At 42.2% G+C, this 27,682-nt stretch overlaps 1 protein-coding gene across 4 annotated transcripts in view; it reads left to right on the top strand.

Annotated features, from left to right (window-relative positions):
• Window positions 1-26,311, top strand: part of plxna1b (plexin A1b) — a 219,433-nt gene extending 193,122 nt beyond the window's left edge. The window contains exons 19-32 of one of the 4 annotated variants that reach the window (XM_074679135.1): window positions 1,107-1,250; window positions 2,503-2,737; window positions 6,996-7,138; window positions 9,318-9,574; window positions 12,395-12,461; window positions 15,621-15,767; window positions 16,120-16,279; window positions 16,633-16,736; window positions 16,910-17,006; window positions 18,341-18,531; window positions 21,120-21,289; window positions 21,567-21,779; window positions 21,870-22,020; window positions 22,699-26,311. In XM_074679135.1, the coding sequence (XP_074535236.1) occupies window positions 1,107-1,250; window positions 2,503-2,737; window positions 6,996-7,138; window positions 9,318-9,574; window positions 12,395-12,461; window positions 15,621-15,767; window positions 16,120-16,279; window positions 16,633-16,736; window positions 16,910-17,006; window positions 18,341-18,531; window positions 21,120-21,289; window positions 21,567-21,779; window positions 21,870-22,020; window positions 22,699-22,794 (2,175 nt within the window). In that variant the 3' untranslated portion in view covers window positions 22,795-26,311. Of the gene's footprint in view, window positions 1-1,106; window positions 1,251-2,502; window positions 2,738-6,995; window positions 7,145-9,317; window positions 9,575-12,394; window positions 12,462-15,620; window positions 15,768-16,119; window positions 16,280-16,632; window positions 16,737-16,909; window positions 17,019-18,340; window positions 18,532-21,119; window positions 21,290-21,566; window positions 21,780-21,869; window positions 22,021-22,698 lie in introns of all 4 variants that reach the window. The other 3 variants (XM_074679116.1, XM_074679125.1, XM_074679107.1) reach the window with 3 other exon arrangements.
• Window positions 26,312-27,682: the final 1,371 nt, after the last annotated feature.

Genomic DNA, 27,682 nt, shown 5'->3' with positions numbered 1-27,682 from the left:
GCTTTGAGAGTTTGTTTTTTTTAATCAGTGCTGACATTTTCCAGATGCACTTTAACCACAAAAGATGCTATTTCTTTGCCTGCTGTCTAAAGTAAGGTTTGGAAATTCTGCCCTTCTTTAAAATCAGGTGCAGATGAATGCTGTATCTGTAAAGCATGTTTCCTGTGCCACTTGTCATATTCCCATTAGATAACTTCAGAAGAGAGACTTCATAGTCATGTATACTATAAGCTGTAAAGACAGCCAGCATTTGAATCCCGAGTGCATTGAAAAAGGCTTTGCCTCACCCTCCTGTGCTGTCTTTTGTCGTATCACCTCTGCTCTTGAACTTCAAAGCCTCAGGAGCGGGAGAGGAAATTATCACGCAATTTCATGGAAAACTAAAGCCTTTTTTTCTCTCAGCCAATCAGGATGGAGTTCAAGAAAATGAAGAATCCCACCTCCTTCCCCTGTAACTTTAAAAATGATTCTATAATGAAAAGCTCTGATTGCCTGACTGTGCTGCAGGTAAAGAACTGCAGTAATGAGCAGCACAGAAACAGCGTCCTATTAAATAATTGAGGAGAAATTAGATGTTCAACTGGATTTTAGAGCAATTAAATCCCTGCACTCTGCATAGAACAGTGGAAAAGGGATCAGCAGGCGTAAGGTAGTAGGAGAAGCAATGCAGCATTGTGAATTTATTTATTGTTCTTCAAACAACCTTACACAGTCAACACATTTTTACATAACAGTCTCTCTGCATATTACCACAAGTGTTCCTCAAGTGTCTTGCTTAATGGAAAACAAGATCCAGGTTTTTGTTTGTAGAAACTCATGGTTTTGCCAGTTTCTACATGAGGTATTATTTGGCAGTATAGGGAAGAAGCACTGTTGCCATGGTTGCAGTTAAAAGTACCTTTTAGGCTGTTTGGAGCTCTGGCTGGACCACTGATAGACACCAGCCAGCCAATCAGAAACGAGAAGCATCAGAAGTATTTCATAATTTAGAGTGTGAGTCCCTTTGCGTTTGTTCTTTATGATTATGATTCTGTTTGTGTGGACCACTTCAGAGCTGAATGCTATAAAAGCAGCTGAAACATGTGCATGTCTGTGTCTGTTTCCAGGGTCGTAACCTAATTCCTTCAGCTCCAGGAAACTCTAAGCTGAACTACACGGTGCTTATCGGGGAGACGCCCTGCGTTCTCACTGTGTCTGACAGCCAGCTGCTGTGTGAATGGCCCAATCTGACCGGAGAGCACAAAGTCACAGTGAGTAAAACTTTCATTCTTGTCTACAAACTGTGCGACGAACAGGATGTGTCCTTTTTCATCATGTTAACTTACACACAGAGTAATACAGCGTGCCATCACAGTTGCAGGAATTTGGATACAGCCTTTCATATTCTCAGATGAGCATCGTTCCTCTTTTTAGGTTTCTTTTCTTTTCATCTCAAGTGGCTGTTATTTCATCATCCCTCTTGAGTTTTTTGTTACCTCTGGAGCGTCTGGCTTTCACATTTCTTTCACTCTCTCAGCCAGTTTTCTTCCTTACCTCCTGTTCTCGCTCCGCTTCGGCTGTTCTCTTTATGTATATCCACTTCCTGCCTTTTCATTCATTCATCACATTCCTTTTACCCAATCCATCAGACTTAAATCTCCTCAATTACTCCTCATGTCTCTTCCCAATTCATTCACACACACACGGGCACACACACACACACAGACACTCAGACATACACACATCGGCGGCTTTTGCAACTGAGGCTTTTGATCGTCTCATTTTGGCTGGCACCCTTTCTGGGATTTGAGGAGCATCGAAATTCAATAGAGACAGAAAAAAATGACTTGTGGCTTGGAGAGGTCTATGTCTATTTTTACCTTCCTTCATTTGGTATTTCATAGAAACAAGCCAGTTGAAGAAGGAAGAAAAGAGGCAGCTTGGGGAAAATATATCCGGTTTTGTTGTGTTGTTTTTCCACCATGTGCTCCACAAGCCAGACCTGTTTTGATGTGATATGGTTGAAAGTCATATGGATGTATGACTGTGTATACATGGATGTGTTTCACAGCCCATGGGCACAGATGTTGCCTCCTCCAACACCGATATGTGAAAGGTTTTGGGGAATTTATTCCTGCATGTCTTAGCTCAGACATAGCTATATTTGTTGAATTTAGCATAGGCATCCTGTTCATTTTGTAACATTATTCTTGATTTATTGGGGTTTATAGGCCAAGTGTAGTCCATAACACCAAGAACTACAGCTCTGGAAAACATGTTATACTTTCAAATGCCATAATATTTCTGTTTTCCCATCGTGCAGAGTTTTGATTTTAGAGACAGCTAATGTTTGGTCTAGTCTGTGTTGCTGTGAATGTTAGAGGCTGCAAAGGTTTTCAGGCTGATATTGGAAACATGTCCAACACTGCGGCAAAACCACCCACAGATTTTTTTTTCAGTGTTGTGTCTCTCACCTGCTGAAAAAACAAGATTTTAATTTGTCTGTCTCTTTCTGTCTACTAGGTACGCGTTGGAGGATTTGAATACTCACCAGGGACCTTGCAGATCTACTCAGACAGCCTGCTCACTCTGCCTGCCATTATTGGCATTGGGGGAGGTGGTGGCCTGCTCCTGCTTGTCATCATTGTGGTGCTGATTGCTTATAAGAGGAAGTCGAGGGACGCTGACCGCACCCTTAAACGGCTGCAACTGCAGATGGACAACCTAGAATCAAGGGTGGCCCTTGAGTGCAAGGAAGGTGAGCTCAGATGGGATCTGGTCATGTGAGGGTGTGTCGCTAATCACCCAAACCTACAAAGTTACACTCACAGTATTTGAGTTCTCCTGCTTTCTTTTTATCTTTCTCCCTGCTAAGTTTTTCTTCATCTTTCTCCTCACATAACTCCAGCGTCCCCAAATAACTTCCTGTAAATCTCTCCCTTGCTGCAGCTTACCTCAAATGCTGCACAACTCCCATTCAGGAGTTGTATCCATTTCTCTCCCAGCTCCCTCTTTTACTCTCTGTCTCTCCCCCTCTGTCTCTCTGCCAACCATCCCCCTGCTGTTAGGTGGCAGCGGTGTGTGTGTGTGCATGTGTGTGTGGGTGTTGGTGTGTTTCCAGAGGAGCACTTTGATCCGAGCCAGCCACCAGATGTTGGCTCTCCACCCCACGAGAAACCCGCCTGGCTGGCCTCACCACCATCTACTGAGAGATGGAGGGAGAGATGGAGGTTAGATAGATACGGGGCACAGAGATGGGAAAGTGAGGGGTAGTAAGGTGGGAGGAGTTTGGCATCAGCTGAAGCAGGGGGAGAGATGGAGAGGGAGAGACTTACACACCAGTGCATTAGCATATATTCATTTGGCAGGAGACGGCATGGATCCAGTGAGAGCCTATTGATGCTGCTGCTGGTTTGTCTGGCAGGACGGAGCAAAGCAGATGGGGCGAAAGAGAAGGAGAATAATGATAACCATGATCATCAGGACACATTTGTTTCAGAGACCACTTCACTTGTCGTACTGCTTTACCAAAACATATACAATGATGGAGAATATAAATGCACCGTTCATACCTTCAGGTTATATAATCCTGCATCAAATAAGGAGTGCAATGTGCAGCCCCTGCATAGATCTGTACTGTCATAGTTATCAAACCAAAGAAGGACATTTTAGCATCTCTCTGGCAGACACAACATAGACAAAACACAGAAATATCAAGACATCACCGAACAAATTTGCAAAAGGTGTTAAATCTTAATTGTAAAGACTTACAAAAAGAAACAGTGTTTATAATCGAACATTTGTTGCTACAACAAATCAAATGAAAGTGACACTGTAAAGACTGTCACTAGGTTAAGAGAAAGGGTTGCTTCAATGAGGATAAATATCTTAGCTCTAGCTTAGAAAGAAAATTTAATGTCTTAAAACAAGTGTCACAGATGTTTTACAGAACAGACTTCTTTTTTGTAATGCAGCAGGGTTAAACTTTTTTTTTGTGCGACTATGCTTGCAAGCATAATTATAGACTTTCCAGTGCGTCTAATCAGCTTTTAATCATCAAAATGAGTTAACCAATCAAAGCTTTGAAAGTGCAAAGACAAATGGGGACAAACTCTTTCAACCACAGATTATGAGTGATCGAGTTTCATCCATGAGACATACAAACAGAAAAGGTAGTTTGCCTTAGTAGTTAAACAAATTGCTTTGAATTGATTTACACAAGAGACACTTAACTTAAACATTGTACAAAGCAAACCTCCTGCAGCAGGGTCTGTGTTAAATGAAAATAGTAATATCACAGCAACAGCCAGATATGTCACACTAGCCACGTTTACATGGACCCAAATATTCTGCTTGCATTCGGTTTATTGGCTCAAACGAAAAGAATTTAACCTGTGTATACACCTCATTCTGAAAGAAAAGTGCCAATCTGAATCGACATTTAGTTGGTTTCACAGGGGTGGAATAATCCTTTCCCCAAACTGATTGAGGTATCATGTATCCACTCAAATGGAAAGTTGTCAGGGTGCGTTCTTTCAGCATAAGACGCAACTAGAGACGTTCCTCAATTTTAAGAATGGCGACGAGCCGTCAGCCCTGGACTGCTGCGCAAAGTTTGTTTTTGATCCAAACTTTGAAAGAAATGATCATAATTTAAAGACTGGTTGGACGACAAACTTAAATATGGAGTATTGCAACACCCTGATAAAGAAACTGTCGTCATCCAGCTTTGATAAATCTTGCGATGTTAACGATTTTCTGTGCATGCCCTATTAACTATTCTGTTTGATTACAGTGGCGCATGTAGACCAGAGATTGGAATATTCCTTTCCATGTATACGAGTGTTTTCAGAAAAGTCATTCGGAAAGATTCCATTTGGAAAAACGAAAAACTCCTCATGTAATTGTGGCTACTGTGTCTCTGCTGTAAAGTGTCGTGAACAAGTCATCCGCTCAAAGAAAGACAAAGCCAGTGATTATTTTTCTCTCCTCCAAGTGTATGTTCACTTCACACTAGTCCCCTGACACTCAAGTCTTTATGTCCTGCCTTCTTGCAGCTACCTTTGATCACACACACACGCACATAAACTCACACCACAGGTCAAATCATGATTGGCTGGGGTGTGTAGCGGTGAGACCAGGTGCCCTGACCCTGTCTGTCCCCCACTGTCACCACTGTCTGGAAGACGACAACAAGATGGATGAAAGGAGGAGGACGGAGCGAGTGCGATAAGGTGGATGACCTGTGTAAGGAGGGGGGAGAAGAAAAGAGATGGGTAGAGAGAGATTACGGACAAGAAGCACAAATAGTATGAAAGCAGGTAATACTTGAGAAAGCATTTAAAAAGTAAAAAGAAAGAAAGGTTAGACATTAGCATAAAGAGGAATAACCACAGGTATCTGCAAAGGGTAAATAGAAAATTGAAAATTAATTGGTTGAGAGTTGTGAAGGTGAAATAAACCTTTGTCTCATACTAGCTTTGAGAGCAATAAACAAAAGTTTTGACTTATAAAATAGATGAAAAAGAGACGGAAAGGATACAGGGCAGTTTAGAAAAGAAATGCCCGGTTAGAGATCCAAAAAAAGATTGATTACATAAGTGCACCAAGAGGGAAAGAAGAGGGAAAAACAGGAAGATGGAGAGGTGTTTCGGAGGGAGAGGTGACCTCTGTGCTGTCACTTAAAGGCAGAGAAAGGGCGAGAAAATCAGAGATAGCAAGAGAGAGGTAGGATGACATGGGCCATCTGTTAGTCTGGGCTTTAGTATTTATCTAGGTTGGGTATCCGTGTGTTGGATGCAGCTTTAGGAATCACTAAATTGCTCACAGTCAGTTAGCAGAGCCGTATGTAGCTGTGCATTTTCACCTCAGTGGGATTTTATTGTAATGACTAACAGAAGCACAGCAGTAGCTGAGGTATAAGCAGTATTGTGCTGGTTGTGAAGGAAAAACTTGTTTGATCCCCTTTGTTCCCTCTAGATGTGCCTTGTAGAGCCACTGGAGTGTACAGAATGGGGTCAGAGCACACACTCGCTGCGAATAGAAAATGTGTAAAAACATTGACACATGCACCCACATAAATCATCTGGGCACAAGGTTATGTGTTCAGCTGTGGGGCAAGACAGGAAAAAGTGTGTGTGTGTGTGTGTGTGTGAGAGTGTGTGAGTATTTGGTGGCAGCATGTAATGCGTGTGTACTCACAGGCTCATGTTCCTGTGTGCAATTTCATCCTGAAACGCCCCTCCAGCCACGAGTACCACTTTCCCCCATTCCCTCTCCCCCTCCATCGCTCCATCTTTCCCTTCACACTTAGCACCGAGCTAACACATGATGAAGCCGGTCACTGGAACTCCTCCACACATCTCCATCTTTTGTTCCACAAGTTCCCCTGAGTTGTCTTTCTCCCGCTCCTAAACAGGAAGCGTCAAAGTCCTCATTAAGACTGGTTTTGAAGGGGTTTTCAACTTTTGTAGGTGTTTTAAGTTTGATCATCTGAGCTGTGATCACACTTTTTTATACCTCTTTTGTTTGTCCTCTAATTGCTTCTTTGGGAATTAAAGATAATGATACTCTGTAAAACAATAAGTGGAAGTGTATACATTTGTAGTAATAGCGTAAAATGTTAATATCTAACTGAATGTGTTTTGCAACTTACTTTAGTCAGTTGTTAACACACAGTTACATAGGGGACGCATCTTTCCAACAAACACAGTTTCAGGAGATGTCCTGTTGTGTGGAGATGCTTTAAAAACCGGAGCTTTTTTGTTTTTTAGATAAATAGACAAAAGGTCAAGTTAAACAGGCGTCAGTCAGTAAATGTATTTAAATTGTGTTTTGACTGTTGATTATTGAGAGATGCTAAACCTTACCTGAGAGACTGTTTTTTACCTACCTGGTGTGTTGTGTTGCTCTTTTTCCTTTGCAATGTTTTGAGACATACATAATGTCTGAAAAATTACATGTATTGTCACAATGTTCATGGTATGTTTTTGACCACTACCTTGTCTTTCGTGCAGCCTTCGCCGAGCTGCAGACAGACATCCATGAACTCACTCAGGAACTTGATGGAGCAGGAATCCCTTTCCTGGACTACCGCACCTACGCCATGAGGGTCCTCTTTCCTGGGATAGAGGACCACCCTGTGCTCAAGGAGATGGAGGTACGGGTCAGTAGAGAGCGCCTCACACACATGCATACAATGGTGTACACAGTTTGTGAGACTTCAAACAGTTGTAGAGGACATTGAGGCCTGGATTTAATAATTCCTGTGTTTGTTTCAAGTTTAGAGCGAAACTAGAAAAGCGCTCATAGAGCACAGACCTCCACCAAGCATATTGTGATCGTCACTTTAGTCCTACTTTAATGTTAAACTCCCTTTCAGCAGACTGTCTGCTACAATTTGGTGTTAGTTGCAGGTTTGTTCCATAATTTATTATCTGACAGTGTTGAAAATTATGATGACCCAGTTCATATTTCATATTCTGGATCTTAGTATCCAGAATATTGCCAGGATCTGTATCGTACTTTCACATTGTCAGAAATGATGGTGGCCTTGTCTTGTATTGTTTGCAAAGCAATCTGACCATTTATCATGGAGTAATATACACATATGGTGAAAACGGCCCTATCTCACAATGCTACAGAGTCTCTTTAAAAAAGTCCTGGATCCAGGCGATGATCCAGATCACCTCCAAAATTTAATCACTTCTTCCTTATCCCATGTTGAACATATCCTGAAATTTTCATCAAGATCCATTCCTTACTTTTTGAGTTATGTTGTTAACAGACAACCAGAAAAACTTTCCCAAAAACATGACCTCATTGGCGGAGGTAATAAAGGTTTATAGCTTTTAAAAACGTTATTTTTTTCCAGGGTTTGATCAGTAGAGCTAAAATTTCAAGCAGTGTGTATTAAATGTCACATTGAAACCAAAGCTGCTGAAAAACCAGATAAGAAAAAGAAAAACTTCGGAGTTAACAAGCACATTGGCTGTCTAAGAGACTGATTACATTTTGCTGTGTTAAGACAAGGACGTGATCAAATCAAAGCTGTGCTGTCTCAAAATGTCCACCAGAAACCCTTTGGTTTCAACAGCTGTTTTATCACAGAGTGCTCAGGTCTGAGTTAGTCTGAAAAAAACAAAACTCAGGTGAAATTAACTCTCAGGGCATGCTCTGGTTTGATGGAATAGACTGAAGTCCCTTTTTTTGGGGATAAAGCAATGTTGAAGCTCCACTACGTCCTGGTACAAGTGATAGATTGCCTCTACAGGACTGGGCCTGTTTGAGGCTCCTGAAAAAGCAATGTTCACATGTTCAATAAAACACTCTCTCTTCCTCTACTGCTCCCTCCTCAAGAGGGAACACTCTATCACTCCCATGAACCTCGTCCATGTGGACACTGTAACGCAGTGTGCACACTCCTCCATCATTGTTCTGTGTACGCACTCCACCACCGCACGTAGATCACATGGAAATGCACACTGACATGCATGCGAGGTGGAGGCCGCTGGGACATGGCTTTGAGGCGTTCAGTATCTGCTCATGCTATCAGGGTTATTCCAAGGGGAAAGTGTAGCGCGACATTGGATTTTCATTTGTATGGCCCAGGCAATCACAGGCCACAGTAGTGCGCTAGCAGGGAGATCAATTTCTTATTACAGCATGAAGCTCACATTCTCACTTTAAACCTGTGTTCCTCTCCCTCAGAGGGGGAAGCCTGAGATGTGCTTTGAGAGAGAAAGAGAAATGGTAGGAAGAGAGCCAGGGCAGAGAGGAACAGTGAAGAAAACACAGGAAAATGGGACAGTCATATGTAATATGAAGTAAAACAAGAGAGCAAAGAATGAATGTTTAATGGATGCATCTGGATTCAGTTCTCCCATTTAGATACTATGTTTGTTGTTATGATGTCTGAGCATGGTTGTCCTGTTCGGCAATGTAGCCATCTTCTGATGTTCTTTATTCTCATACACTCTCATAAATCCATTTGTCAACTTTGACCCCAAACACTTCTTTTCTCTTCATCTTCCTCTTAATCCTGATCTTTACTCTTTTATCCATCTTTACCTCTAATATTCTGCCCAATTTCTTTACTCCCACCTTACCTCCTTTCACCCCTCCCCTCATTGTGCTGCTTTTTTCTCCAAACCCTTCTTTGCCCTCAATTCCTCTCCTTTGTCATCTTCCTACATCCTTTCAAATGCTATTTTTCTTTTCCTCCATCTGTTGGAATGAATTTCTGCTCTACAACCATTGACGACTTGTTTTTCCATCCATTGTTGCTTTCTTCCCCTCCACACTCTTCCCCATCCTCACCTTCGCCCCCTCCTTTCCAGGTCCCTGCTAACGTGGAGAAGGCCCTGACACTGTTCGGACAGATGCTGACCAAAAAGCACTTCCTGCTGACCTTCATCCGCACCTTAGAGGCACAGCGCTCCTTCTCTATGCGCGACCGAGGCAACGTGGCTTCTCTCATCATGACAGCACTGCAGGGGGAGATGGAATACGCCACAGGCGTCCTCAAACAGCTCCTGTCTGACCTCATCGACAAGAACCTGGAGAGCAAAAATCACCCTAAGCTCTTACTCAGAAGGTATGCAAACACAGGGAGAGGGGGAGAAAACGGGGTTGTAGGAGCTTGGGCTGCACAAAAACATGTCACACAGGTGCAGATAGTTTCCCCTCTGGGGGTTCACATTTTAGGTCACATCCCTTTATTTATCATGTCGCTCACTGGTGTAGGGTGTCCTTGAGAAGTGAGCACCTTCACCATTTAAAAAAAGAAAACAACCAAAACAAGTCTGGTTGCTTGTTGTTTTCTGATAAATTGCACCTCATTTGTTCTAGCCGGGTTAATGCACGTGCAGGGCAAAGCAGTGGGTGAATCATGGTGCTAAAATAGGAAAAGATGATAGCAGATAGATGATGCTCTGTGAGAATGTTTGGAGTTTTTTTTTCGGTCTGAAGTTATGGAGCAGGAGGGCAGTGGATGAGGGCTGTTGCTTTTAGAGGCCTATGTGACGTTACCTCGTCTCTATCTCTCAACCTTGTCCCTGTCAGAGCAGATTTCACCCCTGAGCACACACACTCCCCCAGTGGAGCTGCAGTCAGACACACCACTCTCTCCTTCTCACACACACGACCAGAAAGGTAGAGAGGGGTAAAGTCTGAGGGAAAGTGAAGTGAGAAAAAGAGAGGATGTAGAAAGGATGTAGTGAGGTACAGACAGAGAGGGAAGTCAAGGGGGAGAGAAGAAAGAGGGAACAACAGAGAAGAGGAAGATTATGAGGTGAAAAAGTCAGAAGTGGTGAGAGAAAAGGATGGAGCAGACGAAGGGGAGGAAATAGTGATTGACAGACAGAGAAAGTGAAATGTCTAGAGGGCTGTTTAGAGGCAAATTAAAGGAAGGAGGAAAAGGAGGGATAGAAAGTCAAGAGAGGAGCAGAGGCAGGCAGGAGGGAAAAAGGAAGGAAAAAATGAGCTGCTACAGTCAGTCGGGCAGGAAAGACACAGCTAGAGAAATGGCCTGACTCCAAATAAATTGGAATTAGACATTAAATGATAAAAAGTTATGTATTTTTATTCTCCTTCTTCTCCTCTGAGAGATATTTAATTAAAAATCTAATCAAATAAATGACTCTCTGCCAGTGCGTCTGTGTGAAGCCGGTTTCAATCCCCTCTTGGGGTGTACGGTCACAACACGCTGTCCCTGCTAACTACACTAGCCTCAGGAGCTGGCGTTAATAAGCTTGACAATTACTACACATGGTTCACTCTGTTTTGTCTCTTTGCAGCAACAGATCTACTTTGAAACCTTTTTATAAACGTATACTTATTCACAGAGAAGCCCTGGAGAAATACTAATAGTCTGCTCAAATGTGGGTTTTTGTCCCCTATGGTAAAATTATGCTCTTGTGTTTGGTTTGCAGGGAACATTATAGGTTCATGCTCCATGTTTGCTTCCAGGAAAGCTGCATTAACTCTGCTGCAGTAGGCTGTCTGAGAACGTTAAAACAGTGAGAGCAGGGACGTTGTTTTCCTGAATGAAGTGCTGTACAGGTCGCCCACTATCATGTCCTGCAGTGCCCAAGAGCGTGTTCTGTCCAGGTGTACTGCCTCCATCCTACTCTGTGCCTCTGCTCCCTGTTGCCTCATCTTTCATCCACTTTTTTCGCTGACAGGCATGAAAAAAAAAATTGCTCCACATACATCAAACAGCACTCAACAGTCAAACAGGGAGGCTTGTGGAAGCGTAGGAGTTCACGTCTCGTTCCTGCTACGGGCCTTCACCAGATCATTGGCCTAGTTTCCTGTGCTTTATCTGTATTCCTTTACTATTCCTCAGTTGTCTTTGTAAAACTCTGATTCTTGTCAAAGTTGAGAAAAAATGTATGTGCTCGCCTGGTTCCCCTTTTCGTACCTCGAGCCTTGCTAATGGCAGACAGGCTGATGACTGCAAGAAGCGTGAGGATGTGGCCCAGTTAAAACCAGCAGAAGACCAGTTCCAGTTAGCTTTGATGCTTCCACTGTTCATCTTAGAGCAAACAAGGCATTGTAATTAAGCAGTCTTCCTGCTTCTCTAATGTGAGAAGGAAGGATGGTAGGAAGCGAGGGGCAAGTCTAAGGATGGTGACAGAGAAAGAGAAGTAATCGCTCTTGCTTCCCCCCACATACCCTTACTGCCGGTCTCCCTTTCAGCTGTTTAACAAATTAGTCGCAATAAGTCCGTAATTACAATGCCTTTTAATTGCCCCGTTCTCATTCGCCGGCTGTTCACGTGTGTTTGCTCCAGAGCATGCACGTGCAGAGGTTCCCCTCATTACACGGCAGGTTTGTGATTAACGAGAGAAGTTAGCGAATTATACTAATTGCTGTATTTTTAATGAAGACGAGTGTGTTTGTTTGGAGGGGGAAATACTGTGTGGGTGATGGTGGGGTTGAAACAATGAAAGAAATGGAGGGGTTTGTTTTGCCAAGTTAATTTGTTTGCCTGTGAGGGAGGGGGCAAATCAAGGAAAGCTAGGGAAAGGGACCGGCTGTTTGAAGGCTAACCACATGACGGGTGATAATGCCGGGCGTTCTCTTTGATGTGTGAGCGTGTCTTAAATGCCTTCTCTTCACTATGATGAAAGTGTTGGTTCATGCACACATGTCATAGCCATAAGGGTCAGGAGGAGTGGGGGGAGGGGGCTGTTTGGGTTTGCTTGGTGACTCAGAGGCATAGGTTTGGAAAGACTCCAAAACCTCCTCTTGTCTGCAGTTTTTCATGTTGGCACAATAAATTCTCATCTTAATATTCTCTTTCCTTCTCCATTCCCATCCTTTCTCCGTCTCTTTGTTTATCAACTTTCTGGGAGTGTTTTTTTGCCTTCCTCTCACCTTCACCTTCTCTTTCCTTTTATCTCTCTCCCAGGACGGAGTCGGTCGCTGAGAAGATGCTCACCAACTGGTTCACCTTCCTGCTTTACAAGTTCCTCAAGGTAAAGTTGTCTTTCACACAAGCAAGACACACACAACTTTTGAAGCAACACTAATACAACCGCTGTTTGGCAAAATCAAAATGCCTCACAAACATTCACAGCTGCAGCATTAGATAAGGCAGAAGCAGTGGGTTACCTATCCCTTACCGCTGTCTTTTATGTGGTAAATTCCCCTTTTCCCTAAATTGTGGGATCTGCAGTCTGAAGTGCTGTTCACACAGCTGGCCATGTTGTTGGGATCGCTGTGGTCCGTCACACTAACCTGTCCTCTCTTTGTGTCTCTTGCTGGTTTCTTATAAAGCCAGAAAAGTGTGTATTTGTGCGTGCATGTAACTGTATGGATGCCTGTGTGTTTGTGTCCCTTTTTCAGAGCTTTGGGGCTTAGCAAAAGAGGAAACCAGAGATCTTACACAAATGCATTCTCTCATTCCTCTGTCCATCCGTCTGTCTGTCTGTGTGTTCCCTTTCTCCTTTTGAATTCTCCTCCCTCTGATATGGAATCAGAGAGAATTATTGAGGCTTAAACGGTGCTAAAATTCTTGTTTCCACGCATGCATTCTCCACGTTCAAACATGGCTGCGGCTAATCGGTTTGCAGCGGGGTTTCAAGCCCCCACCAGGACACACATTCTGGTGGACAGCAAACAAGCCAAGCCCGGGGGGTCCCAGTTAGCATCTGTGTGTGTGAGAGTGTGTCTGTTCTTGGTGTGCATGCATGTGTGTTTTTTGGCTTCCTATGTGGGACTGGACAGCCAGAGTTGGGTTCAGAGACGGGGTAGTGAGATAGCTGGAATGCTTCATAACAGCTGTGCTTATGAACTTCAGACATGACAAAACAGAAGATTAAGAGAAGGTGGGTGAATGTTGAGAGAATGTGGTTAGAGTTAGGGCGAGGTGAGGGAGTTTGAAAGAATGGGGAAAAAAAGGAGAAGTTGTAAGGGAGAGGGAAAGAGGGAAGTTGAAGGATTTGGGAAACTGAGCACTGAGGCTGTAGCTAGCAGCAAGGTTACCAACCCAGCTTTTATCTAACCTCTGCAATTCAGCACCTCTCTTCCCCCTGAGTTTTTTAAGGGTCACACCAAAGAAAAGGCTTGGAACAATTTCAAGGTTCAGCCAGGTGTGAATAGAGATGGGTAAAGGTCAAGTCGTTGTTCAAAGGGAGGAAATGGATGAAGCTTTTCCTCACCAAAGGGAACAGGAGTAAGAGGAAAAATCCTTTTATCCATTACCTTATTCGAAGGGTTGAGTTGTCCTCCTGTGCACTGGCTTGTTTGAGAGAGTGGAAGAACACGTGGTTCCTCTTACTGCAGCAGATGGGCTTCACGTTGGTTTGGGTTAATTGCAGATCTCTGTTTTTAGGATGCTGTAGGAAATGTATCTGTTTAGGTGTAATTAAATGAAAGAAAGAATGTATTGGGAAAGTGGAGACAGGATGCTGAAGTCAAAAACACACTGCAGTCACTTGTATATCACAGATGAGCCTTTCATAAACATTAAGATTGAGGATTTCACTTCCACTCTGATGCCGTCTGCAGCAGACAGAAGGCCTGAGCTGCAGCGCTACACTGGCTTTGTATGCTGTTAGAGGACGTCAGCCTGTGTGCCGTGTTTCTCCACAGGAAGCAGGCAGTGCTAGATTATCCCACAGAGTTCATCTGACAGCTCACCAAGATGACTGACGTGTTGATGCATGAACATGTTCGCCTGAAGAGTGGAAGGGCAGGACTGGGGGATAGACTTTCTCAGCTTCAGAGGATAAAATGGCACATCAGAGGATGGACGGCGTGAATTTATCGTCTTTCGGCATTCATTTTATGGTGAAATTCAGATCACATTATGTAGATGGGCTTAGTAAAATGATAGAGAATGAAATTACAGTCTATCTTCAGTCCGATACCAATACCTGCGCTTTGGTATCGACCGATACCAGTGTTAAATAATAACCTGCTGGTAATGCAGGAAAAAAAAGCGAGTGCATCAGAGGCAACATTTCTAATCAAGTAGCTAAGAGCGATGGTTAAAAAAACAAAAAAAAAAAAAAAGGACAAAGAAATGTTGTCCTAGATCGGCACCATGAATCTCTTCCCACCTATACGGATTGAGCGTTGAGGGGCACAATACACCAGTAAATGATACCACCGATAAAGAAGAGGTGAAGTCCTCCAGACAAGGACTATGAGAAGTACCAGAGAGCTCTGGTAAAAGAAGTCGAGTAAACCAGATTTAGTCTTTTTATAATCTAAAAATCATTAATTGGGCTGAATATGTTCTTGTTGTATGCAGTTTGTGTTCTCAAGTCTGAAACAACAGAATTAAGTGCTTGTTAAAAGACAAAAAAAAAAGTCAGGGTTATTGCCTCATCACTCAAGATAACAGGTGACAAACAGCTACAGCATGACACAAAGAGTAAATTATCATTTGATATCAAAGATAACAATAGCCAAGCTATAATAACCAGGATTACTGTTTAATGAAGAACTGAGCAGTTGTGGAAGCAGGCAGCGATCACTTGGCAGGCCAGCAAAACAAGTGAGTAAAAAGAGGTGTAAAGAGAGATGGAGGCCCAACATCCCAGCGCTCGTTGCCTGGTTGACACGTCTCACACACCAAAGTGCTTCTCCAAGCGTTTTTTACCCCTCAGTCGTTAACCTTCTATTAACTCCTCCATCAATTGCCACTCACTCACACTCGCACTCCTCTCCTCCTTGCTCACTCACTCACACACACACACACACAAACACACTCACACACACACACACACACACACACACACACACACACACACACACACACACACACACTAACAGAGATTTACAAAGGGAGTTTTTTTTCCCTAAAGATGAGACACAGGGGAGCGACTGGAGAGTGTGTCTGACAGAAAAATGGTGTGCGTGTGCTGTTCTCCATTAGTTTCCAGCAAGCTGTCAGCCAACACAGACCATGCCCCGTGCCCTTGTCATTTACCGCTCAGCCTCTGATTGGCTGAAAGGAAATTAGAAACATAATTGGAGTTAAGCAGTTTGTGTTCTACTTTTTAGGCACAATGCATAGATGAATTACACAACCTGTGATTTTCTCCTTTTACCTCCCCTTCTCTGTTTTTTCCTTGGACCTGCCTCCATTTTCTTACATCATGCTGTCTGTCTTTCCTTGCCTACAGGAATGTGCTGGTGAGCCTCTCTTCATGCTGTATTGTGCCATGAAGCAGCAGATGGAGAAGGGACCAATAGACTCGATCACAGGAGAGGCCCGCTACTCCCTCAGCGAGGACAAACTCATCAGACAGCAGATAGACTACAAGACTTTGGTCAGTATCCCACAATACAGGAGTTTACAGACACAGAACGTTGGGCCACACTCTCATTTTCAGAAGATAATAAAAAATGGGAACTCACAGTTCAAACAGTAGATAAATGTGGAGGTAACCAACACAGCATGCTCTTGCTGCATCGGTGATCATTTGGCATTTATTCACAGCACTGACAATCCAAACCATGCTAGTGACCAATGCTGGGTATTGATTCTGAACTGTTGCATGAAGAGTCAGTTTGGGGTCAGAAATCATCGCAGGGTCATGCTTCCTTAAATCAATAGTTAGCACTCTCTGCTGCCTCTCTGGTCTAAACGTGACCGCCTCCCTCTGATCTTTGCCTCTGTAGACGCTGCACTGTGTGAACCCAGAGAACGAGAACGCTCCAGAGGTGATGGTGAAGAGCCTGAACTGTGACACAGTGACGCAGGTGAAGGAGAAGCTCCTGGATGCCGTGTACAAAGGCACACCTTACTCCCAGAGACCAAAGGCATCCGACATGGACCTCGGTAAGGAGAGAGAGCAGAAACATACAGAGCACACATTGAGAGCACAGGTGCTCTACCGCAGGGGGGTAAATCTGGAGTCATCTCAAAGGCTCTCTGAAGCTGGAGGGTGCCCCTCACACAGAAGAGGCAACTCTGTAGAGAAATAAATTGAAGTGAGAAGCTGAAAGTCAGAAAAATCAGACACTGCATGTGTTTTCATTCACTAACTCAATGAAGTTTGTTGTCTGGATCTTTAGAGAAAAACATCTTGACTTTCCCTTTGAGTTTTTGACGAGTTCTTCTATAAAATACCTGTTTTTTTTAATTTGTTTGCTAAACCTTACCTCTGTCCCTTTTGTGTTTTTGTCTGACAGAATGGAGGCAGGGTAGGATGGCTCGCATCATCCTCCAGGACGAGGACGTCACCACCAAGATAGACAATGACTGGAAGAGACTCAACACACTAGCTCACTACCAGGTACGCCTATAGTAAATAGAAATTCCATGATGCTTTGTGCTGAGTATGTACAACTCAGCTCTCCAAAACACTGTGAATGATGCATCTTCTCTTTTTGTGAAGTTAAGTAGAGTTAAGTCTGGACTGAACTTTTCAGGCATTGATAGTAACCAATGGTTAAAATCCTGTTTCAGGTGACAGACGGCTCTGTGATCGCCCTGGTGCCTAAGCAAAATTCGGCCTACAACATTTCCAACTCCTCCACGTTCACCAAGTCTCTCAGCCGATACGGTACGAGAGAAGGTGTGTGTGTGTGTTTTGCTTGTGTGTGTATGTCCGTGTAAAAGTGTATGTGTGTTTCATCAACTGTCATAGCTTGAAGTTTCATTTGTGATAAAACAAATCAATTAATTGATCAATATATAAATACCTTCACTATCTCCTTTTTTTTATTTTTGCTTTTGTTTGTATCTTTGAAGTTATGATACTTCAAGGGAAACATTGCCCTCACCCTTTTCATAAGCACACTAGTTCTTCATTTTACTTCTGGTACCATGTCTTTTAAATGGTATGATGAACTGGGATTCAGCTAAAGACCTGCTGGATTGTTGGTCAGCCTCCTTTGAGAGAATTACAAAGTTTTCCTCATCTGTCTGCCTCTGTTTGTCAGTCTTTTTCTGTCTGATCTCTTTTGACTGTGTGTAAAAACAGTAGCCTGTATTTTGCAAACATGGCATGCCACATACAGTCTGGGCCATGTGAAGGATAAGTGTGAAGTAGACCTCTGTTTCCCACTTTTTCCATCCCTCTTTTCTATTTCCTTCATCTGTCTCTGGTGTGCAGTAACTCTGCTCCTGAGCTCTGCCTCCATGACATACACATAAATACCCACTAACACCCCCATCACACTTACCCTCATATTTCCCTGGTCCACATTCTCTCGTGACATTTTGAACCTCTCAATCCTTTCCTGCTTTGTCATGGAAGTGACAAGCATTCAAAGTGAAAGCGTAATGCTGTGTGTCACAAAAATAGCGGATCACTGTCCAACAAAAGGGAGGAGGGAGGAAAGGAGAAGGAGTGAGAGTGACAGACAAATTTATTCTGAAATGCAAGAGTGACATGCAAGCAGGAGAAGCTGTCACCTTTAAGAAATACTTTTAACTTCCCACCGAGATTTTTCTTTTTGTAGCTGTCTCAGATTTCTTATTTTTCTGAATTTATTCCCAGGTAACTTATTTTCAGCCTGTTTTTCTTGAAACAATGATTAAAACATTATACAGTCATCAGGTTTTATTAATATAATAACATTCTCTACTCTTAAGCAGAGGCTCTGCATTTGTTTATGTTGGATATGATTCATCATACATTCTGATCAAAATGCAAATATATGACAAAATATCAGCAAATTTTGCAAACGACAAAATAAACTATTTTAGAAAATAATCACATACCTCAGTGTCACAAAGAGCTTCAGTAGAGCATTTTTTCACCCTACTTTCACTAACTTTTTTTTTACTGATCCACACTGTCACTTAAGTGTTCTGTTATAATAATAAAACTCCTTGTTTGTCTAATCTGTCCTTAATTTTGTCTCCTTCATTAAACCCTTGTGTCCTCTCCAGAGAGCATGCTGAGGACAGCCAGCAGTCCAGACAGTCTGCGCTCACGAACACCTATGATCACCCCCGACCTCGAGAGTGGAACCAAACTCTGGCACCTGGTCAAGAACCACGACCACTCAGACCAGAGGGAAGGAGACAGAGGGAGCAAGATGGTGTCTGAGATCTACCTGACCAGACTGCTGGCCACTAAGGTATCCAGAAGATGTAGATTCACACACATATTTATGTATTTTTGGCCCTTAAAAACCTTACTCCCCCACATCTGTCTTCTCCACCAGCAGCCTCTACTCCTGACCTTTGTTTGGTGGTGCTCTCAAAGCTCATTAACATTTTTCATAACCTTTGAACAAAGACACACATATGCATAAGTTAAGTGTGTGTGTGTCTTAATTAGGAGGTTGACCTTTGACTATTGAGTTGTTTTCTTGGTGTTACTGGGCCCTCTGTTGGCAGCCTGAGGGCTTTTAGGCCTGGGCCTTTACCCTGCGATCATTACTCACCAGATTTCTCCAGACCACTCTGTGGGACCTGTGCTCTGGGTTTTTTGTGCGGGCCGTGTCTTCAGATGATGATCAGAAGGGTTATTTGGAGTCAGAGTTTGTGTTTATGTCCTGCAGAAACAATGGTCAGCCTGAGTGCTTTTCATCCCGACTAGGCTGTTAGCTGCCATCGAGCAGAGTGTGACAGAGTTCACAGCGCTGTTAAAATGTTTTGTGAAACGGCCATTTCAGCCCTGAGACTGTTTTATATTCCTGAGCTATTGAGGCTGGTGCAGTGCAGCATGTTTACCTGAGGGAGGTTTGTAATGTTTTGCGACGAGAAAGTTGGTCAGATTAGTCTTCTGTTAGGTCCTGAAGTGTCCTAAACAGAACGATTGAAGCTGAAGTACGCCATTTATAAACACTCATACTAATATATTAACAAAATGTTGAAGTTTAGTAAATGTAGTATTGATACGCCCACATTATTGTTAACCTTCAATCTAAAAATAATATCTGAAACTTGGTTTTGTGACCTCAACTTTTTTTCTTAGCAGTGCACTCCTGCAGTTAAACATGACAGCCTTGTAAATTTACAGCAATGAAGAAAATACATCTTTTATATTATTCACTTTGTTTTTATTGTTTACAGTATTGCTCACAACTCCCAACGCAACTTCCAAATCAATTGATTTTATTTACAGAAAAATGGCAACAGGTTAGATTATAAAAAATGTAGAATTTTTCACAATCGCAGATGCTGCTAAAAAAAAAAAATAGTTCCTTTAAGTTTTAAGAAAATGGAACTCAAACGTTTGAACGTTTTTTTTTCAATATTTTTATTAGGAGGCAATACAGAAAAGAAAAAAAAACAGAGACAAATGGTAAAGTACAAGATGGAAAGAATAGATTGAGCAAAACCTGATATCCGTAACAGAAATAGAAACAGGTACAGATGTAAAAAAAATATATAAATATCATACAATAGTGTGCTATAACAGATACAGTTTGCCCCCTGGGATGTTTTTTAATTTAGTGCAAATCAAAAAATAAACTGAATAAAACAAAGTTCATCCAGTTGGGCTTTATTTGTTGGTGTTAATTAACTCAGAATACAGTGTGTCTGTGTTCACACTTAACAAAAATTGGTGCCTAAAAGTGATTCCTTGCATGTTTGGGAGTAGCTTATAATAGCTTATTATCTGCATATGCTATGAAATATACGTTTTTGTTTTTTACACTTAAACACAGAACCAAACTTCCACAAGCAAACAAACAACAAACCATCGAGACACAGTTTTGTGAAAAGTCGTATTGAAACAAAAAAAGTTGCGATAAACAGGATGCACTGTGACCCAATTCTTTGTTCCAAATCTATTTGCAAACACTCACAAGCTTTACTAATTTCCAATGAACACAGCGTCTAGCAATCATCTGTACAGTCTATGTTGATTGTCAGGTTTTTGTTCTCATTTGCAAGCGCTAACTACCTTGGATATTCAGCTCACCCTGATCCTTCCTCTCCCCTGATGCTTCACTCATTAGCTGTAGATTTCCTTTGTTCAAGCTCCAGGTGGGAAAGTGCGAGGTTAGCGGCGTCAGTGTTACCTCAAACGGGAATCACAAGCCAGGCGAAGACAATGAGGAAAATTGGAGCGCTGCTGTTTGTTCATATTTATTTCCGCCCCCAAAGCTTTGTGTGTTTAGGAAGCTGATTTGTGTATGCTTGAATGAAAAGGAAAATGCAGATTTAACTTCTGGCTGCTTTAAATAAGGCTTTGTGAAAGGTGGCCTGGATGTTGGGAAATGGAAAGCAAATGCATGTGAGAAATATGAAATCTTTTAAACTACGGAGGAGTTTTTGAGGATTCAGAATCAGCAGAGTTGTGTGATGTGGTGAAAAACATTGCAGAACAGCCTCAGGTTGAACTCTCATTGGGCCCAATCTTAAGACTGCAAAGAACAAGACTAGCACCATCACAGACTCTCAGAAAGACTGAGTACTAAAAGCAAAGCACTGTCACTCTCACACACCTGCTCCTGACAGCTACTGCCTTCAGCCAGACCATCACTGACAGAGAGGAATACACACGCAGAGGCTGTTTGCAAGTGGCCAGCTCAGTTCCTCACAGTCCTACCCATCATTCTGATAACATACCAAAATCTTCTGCTTTTAGTTTAGATAGTTTAGATAGTTTAGATAGTTCCAAACAGCTTTGGTAGAGAAACATGAAATTTAATTTATCCTAATGCAGCTCAAATAATATAAAGAAGATAATTCATTTGTTTCTCTTGCTCAGGGTACGCTCCAGAAGTTTGTGGATGACCTGTTTGAGACCATCTTCAGCACAGCACACAGAGGAAGCGCCCTGCCTCTCGCTATCAAGTATATGTTTGATTTCTTAGACGAGCAGGCAGACAAACACTCCATATCAGACTCTGATGTACGGCACACGTGGAAGAGCAACTGGTGAGTCTGTGTGTGTGTGTGTTCACTGTGAAAGGTTATCTTTTGGAGTAATAAGTAGCTGCATTGTGTCTCATTAGCTCTATGAAAAAATGCTGTAGTATGAAATAAAAAGGCAGCAGAGAAGCAGCTTTACAGTGCAGCAGAAAATTCAGTCTGTTCCAGTCTGGCTTGCCTCAGGTATTTTATCACTCAGACTGCAGTGCTCTCTGCACCTTTACAGCTCGATGAGTCCTCTGTCTTTCTCCACCTCATCCCTCTGTTTCCTCAATCCTCACAGCCTTCCTCTGCGGTTCTGGGTGAACGTGATCAAGAACCCACAGTTTGTCTTTGACATCCATAAGAACAGCATCACAGACGCCTGCTTGTCTGTGGTGGCGCAGACATTTATGGACTCCTGTTCAACATCGGAGCATAAGCTAGGGAAAGACTCACCTTCCAACAAGCTGCTCTATGCTAAAGACATCCCCAACTATAAGAACTGGGTAGAAAGGTAAGAGCATGTGTCACTTTGTCTTATTTGTAACAGTTATGGATCAAAGATGGTCAGGATCTCCATTGATGTTTGTTTCTTCCTCTTTAGGTACTACTCTGACATCTCCAGGATGCCCGCCATCAGCGACCAGGACATGAGTGCCTACCTGGCGGAGCAGTCGCGCCTACATGCTAACCAGTTCAACAGCATGTCGGCCCTACATGAGATCTACTCCTACATTGTCAAGTACAAGGATGAGGTGAGATTCCCAGAGTACACTTTAAAAAAATAGCACCAGTTACATCTTATGTGCAGACCTTGTTTCTGTCATATATTGAGAGATCACAGAGAGGGAGAGGCTTCGAATCCTCCATTCGTCCTTATTAATTGTTATGATATTATCAATATTTCAACTATACAAAAGCCCTGTCATGTTCAACTCACTGCTCTCAAGTACAGATTTTAATGTAACATGTATTGTATATAAATGTATATTATATATAAATGTATGTGAAATTAATTTTTCCAACCTGCCTGATATCTTCAGTTTTACAATGTAAAAAAACCACACTGAGGGCTTGGCGTTTGATCGACTTAAACCACGCTGTGGTAAAACTGACGTGAAAAGGCTGGAGATAATAGATAGTGGGTGTTTCTGAAATATTAGCTGCAGATCTCAGAATATGACTTAAGTTAATCAGATGAATGACTGCTGCTATGGGTAATTTTAGACCTCTCTAAAGTTTTATACCTCATCTTTATTTTTCATGAATCCTTCATTATTGAAATCCTTGTTTTTCACAAGAGAGAACTATGTATCAATAATGAAGAAGCCAGGTCTGGTGTTGGGGACCTCTGACATCATTGTTAAAGACAGATAAGTCCATGTTTTGGAGCCGTAATGCCCCCCTGACCTTCTCCCTCCTCTGTGTTTCAGATCTTGTCGGCGTTGGAGCGAGACGAGCAGGCGAGGAGACAGAGACTGAGGAGCAAGCTGGAGCAGGTCATCGACACAATGGCCCTTACCAGCTGAGGACCATCCAGCACCTCCATCTTCTCTTCTTCTTCACACCTCCTCTCCATCTGTCTCTCCCTCTCCGCTCCTCTCACCCGACGACAGACAAACACTCCAACCCCCCAACAATACGACAGACGAACTGCAAAAAGACTGAAGCAGTAAACTGTACAACAGGGGTGGGGGGGGTTCAGCAGAGATGGGCGGGCCTGTGTACGCTTACATGTGTATGTGTGTGTTTGTGTGCAGCCCCGTTCAGTGTGTGCTGGTGTCTGTGAGAGACTGGGACACCGGACTTGTTCACACTTGGACACATGGAGAAACGTGGACTGACAGCATTAGATTATTGTGGATGTTGGTGTTTGTTGTTTGCTTTTTCCTTTTAGGAGTTTTGTTGTGAAGATGTGATGGTCACGAAAGAAACAAAGGAAGTCTGGACAGGAACTCCATATATGGCATCATGAGCAGGATGGACCAATCCAAGATGAGCCAATGGAGAAACGCCCTCTAGGTCGTGTGACGGCTACAAGTGTCACAGTTTTAAAGGACGTTAGTTTTTCTGTTGTTTTTCTTTCTTTTTGTATAAATGTAATCAACTGCCCACTCTCTGATCTCTCGCCACTTGTATTACTGCTGAATTTGCACAATTTACAGAAACGTTACAAAGGAAAATAGATATTATATAAATACAGCTACGTTTTTAAAGCAAGATTAGAGAGAAAACAGTTTTGTTTTTCTTCTATTTCACTTTGAACCTACAAACACAAGAAAAAAGACAACAATAAGACATGATTTGATATTTCAAGTACAGAAGAAAAAATAACATAGAGAAAAAACAACAAAAAAGAAACAAAAAAGTCGTACTGTGCCATGTTTTCTTTGAATGTTGTTTAGTGCAAAGAAATTTTGTTAGATGGAATGTGCTACCATATGACTTTGAATATGAACATGCCTAGTGACTGAAAAGAATTTGTTTGACCCATCACGAGATCCTTTTTGAAAAAAGTGTGAAGTGAGACGACAGAAAGATGTCCTTCTTCTCTAGTGAGCACAGTTCATGGTGTCACGGCGTTGACATGAAGTTGCTGTTTTTAAGTCAATCAGTGCAATCTCTTGGTTTCATAAAACCAAATATATTCTCACAGGATTGTTGCTTTATCATGACCACGTTAGCATCCTGTGCCACGGCTGGTTCAAGGAGTGACGCTTTGGTGGATCATGGTTTAGTGACTGAATAATGAAGTAGCTACATTGCACTACCTGAAATACTCCCTCAAGCCCCGACACCACACAGCCATCATATCTATCTGTTGGGGTCCTGAGTTTGTGTCATCATCCCCTGAAGGGTCATTAATTTTCTGACACAGTCCTGTTAGAGAGTGTTTGTGCTCTCAGAAGCTGTTTACAGGAGCCACACTGAGGTCAGGTGGAGCTTAGCCGAGCCGCTCAGTGGAGAAACAAAGTGGAGAAAGCTGTTTTTAGCCTAAAGCCACTTCTGTCTTTCATTTTCAAAATGTTAATACCCGAATACGAGGGCAAGGAAAATCTACAGAGTGTTCCTCTCCACCTTTAACCTATCTATTTGAGACAGGGGTCTTAGTTTTTTATCTATTGGAGGAGGGGATAGACAGATATGGAGGCGAGACACCTCTGTTCATTAGGCGGAGTAATCCTCCCTTAGCCTCCAGCTCTTGTTTCAAAACAAGCCTATTGCCATGTGTGGCTTAAGCTTTTTTTATTACTGCTCTGTTAAGAGGATTTCTTTGATTTTTTTTTTTTTTAAGTCTTGAAGTCAGGGTTTTTGACTTTGTGGTGAAAAATGTTTTAATTTTTTTTTCTTTCTGCTTGCCGAAAAACCAAACTGTGGTCTGTATAATGTTTTTGTTAATGTTTTCATTTGTAAATTGTAAACTTTTTCATGATGAACAAAAGCTGTTTGCCATTTTTTGTAATCAGGTTGTTTTTGTTTCAATTTTTGTTTTATGTCTTTATTTTCAACATGTAAATTGTCCTCTTTACGGTACACAGAAGATGAATTCTCTTTAGTTTGCCTGAAGTTGAAGTACTTGACCGAACGGTTTTTATTTTCCTGATCTCAAGGATCCAAATGAAATTGTTGCATCAGATGAACACCGGTGTCTTTGTAATGGAAATGTGACTTGCTGCTTTAAATCTTGTACCTTGTTTTTCTATCAAACATTAGGGCTGTCATTTTAAGCTGATCATCAATGCTGTTGCTTTCACTTTTATGCCAGGTTATCTTTAAAAAACAGAACAATCTTTTTTCCATCCAAAAAAATGAACAAACTCTGAAATTAATATCAATCTGCTTCTTTGTTTACATTTTAAAGATTTGATATTTGCTCCACACAGCTGCAAACATATAAGCAGAGTTCAGCAGGGTGACTGGCCTTCGTATTTCACTCTGCATCCGCCTAAATCAGTCTTAAGGGACCACTCTGCCGATTCTGGGTCACAAATGACTCCTTTTAATTTACCATGCTGGCTCTACACTGAATAGTTTATGTTAAAAGTGTAACCAGAAGAGAGGGAATGCAAAATATTCTCAGTCTACTTCACAAACATATTTGAATGATAAGTATGATTAACTATAACAGGACATATCCGCTCGCTCCATGCTGAAGCACACACAGAGACACCAAACCAGGCTGCAAAGCCCCTCCGGTGATCTGTCAGGCTTTTTAAAGACACTTCAAACATTCTCAGTCTTTCCTCAGGTTCATGCTCCATTTGTGTCATATTCTGGTTGTAATTTGGATGATTTAAATGGCTGCTGGGGGGGAATTGGATGTTTATCGTTTGCATGGCTACTTGCCGTCTAAATTGACCTGGTTTCGCTGGCCCATTTTTAGGGAATATTCCCAGCCATCCTGATCTGCCTTTCATTTTTGCACTGTTTGCTGTGATAATTGACTTGTATTTATTGGTGGTTTAAAGCATGTCTGTAATCTGAGGAGGGTTTGGTGTCACCAGGAAAAGGAATCAGCTGCTGATCTAGCGCATGTCACAACAACAACAACGTGCTGACTGTGGTTTGACAAACATGCTGGTGTTCGTTCTATTGGTTCACAACAAATTAACAAGTGACATTCACTGCGATCAGTGGGAGCAGACAGCCCAGTCAAGTATCTCGTGTTTAATTCTGGGCTGTTTAGATGTGCTGTGTCACACCTTTCAAAAAGCCCACAGTAGCTAAAATGAAACCCCAGTCCTGGCACCATCCTGTTTTCTGTTTTAGCTGTTTTTCTGCTTTCTTCTGATTCTGGTTTATTCAGTAGTTGCCCTCTTTTTTTATTTTCTTTTTTAAATCGAAGTGAAACAGAATCCAAGGCAGAACTAAGCAAATGAATTTGGGACAAGGCTGGCAGAGGAATTTTTACTTCAATAACAGACACATGCAGAGTTTCATCTTGAAGCGACTGTCACAAGTTTGCAGGTTAACATTCATTGTGTAAATATTCTGTTATTTCCTATTTTGCAGATTTACTACTTGTAAATAAACACACATCAAGGAGAGATTAAACATTTTTTGCTAAATAAAATGTGAGTCTTGGTTTTTATTTCTTCACTTGGTCATATTGTATGAATGAATGTCATTTGTAGTATAAGTAATGCACATATGAAGCTCTTTTAAGGGGACATATCATGCTTGTTTCTCCTTTTCACTATGCCAGACTAGGATGCCTGTAAAGCATTTCTGCCCTCAGTACAAGTCATTTAGTTCCTTCATTGCCCCACAATAGCGTTCTCATGAGAACGCTATTGAGGATATTGCAATATCCTCATTTTAGGCCATTCTGAAGAGCTCGTTGAAACGCTCCGTTTCGAGAATGACCTCCAGTAACCTCGCAACGTCACAGCCCTTTGTGCTCTGATTGGTCAGTTCTATCAGAGGGGCGGAGGGGGTAGAGCCAGGGGGCGGTTTCTGTAGCATGGCAGTATTTACAAAATCGCCATACTGGATGGGTCAGACAGAGCGAGTTTGCTGTTTGCCAAAACTTCACCGTAAGGCATTGATAGCACTAATAAAATGGCAGAGTGTAGAATACGTCCTTTTGTATTGGACCCCGAGTCAGACCCGGACGGTTCTGCAGCTCAGGAGGAAGAAAATCCACCCGGACACAGATCATCCCAGGACGCTTCAGTGTGGTGAGTCAAACCGGTACTGTAACATGTGTAGTTTATACGTTTATACTCGGCTCTTGGTGGGTGTATGCCTCGGTGGCGGTTATGTGACTAACTGACATCACAGAGGAGGAGCTGCTTTATCAGATTACTCCAATAAAAAGAAGTCTGAGATGATGATGGCAATGAGACGTGTTTTATCATTTTAGCATCTAAGTTTTGGCTTGTAACTGGAGCTTTTCATCGACCTACTCAACAACAGAATGATTAATATATCCCTCCAATGTGTAGTTTTAGACCATTTTGGTGACTTCTGGATGAAATGTGATCTTTTGGTCTCCAGAACTCAATGGTCTCCTGCAAAATGTTTCCACTGTGATACCTGCCACAGGGCCTGTCACTGAAAGTTTGTTTGTCTGAGTGAGTGGAAGGGGCCATGGCTTAGCCATAGGTCAGTTCATAATTACCCAGCCCTCTTACTGGGGCCAAGGACCATAGCCAACATGACACCAGGGCCAATCAGATAACATGTCATATCGAATCAGCCATTAGATGAAAAGAGTTCTGGCACATTTGACTTTTTTAATCATTGACATTAATTGCTCTCTAAATTGTCAAATGTTTTGTTTTGATTTTGTTAGCACTCCTGAAAACTACTGCCAGCTGTTGCTGAGCTACTTGATGACAAATAAGTTGTTTCTGAAGAACTCTTCACAATGAAAATACCCCAGTATAATATTTTGAAGCGTTAAACTTCTGT

This window comes from Halichoeres trimaculatus, unplaced genomic scaffold (assembly GCF_033239565.1).
Source record: "Halichoeres trimaculatus isolate MK-OKI-2021-1 unplaced genomic scaffold, fHalTri1.1 fHalTri1_scaffold_1, whole genome shotgun sequence".
Classification (NCBI taxonomy): Eukaryota; Metazoa; Chordata; class Actinopteri; order Labriformes; family Labridae; genus Halichoeres; species Halichoeres trimaculatus.
Note: the sequence above shows the minus strand (reverse complement) of the source record. Positions and strands in the feature narration are given on the sequence as shown.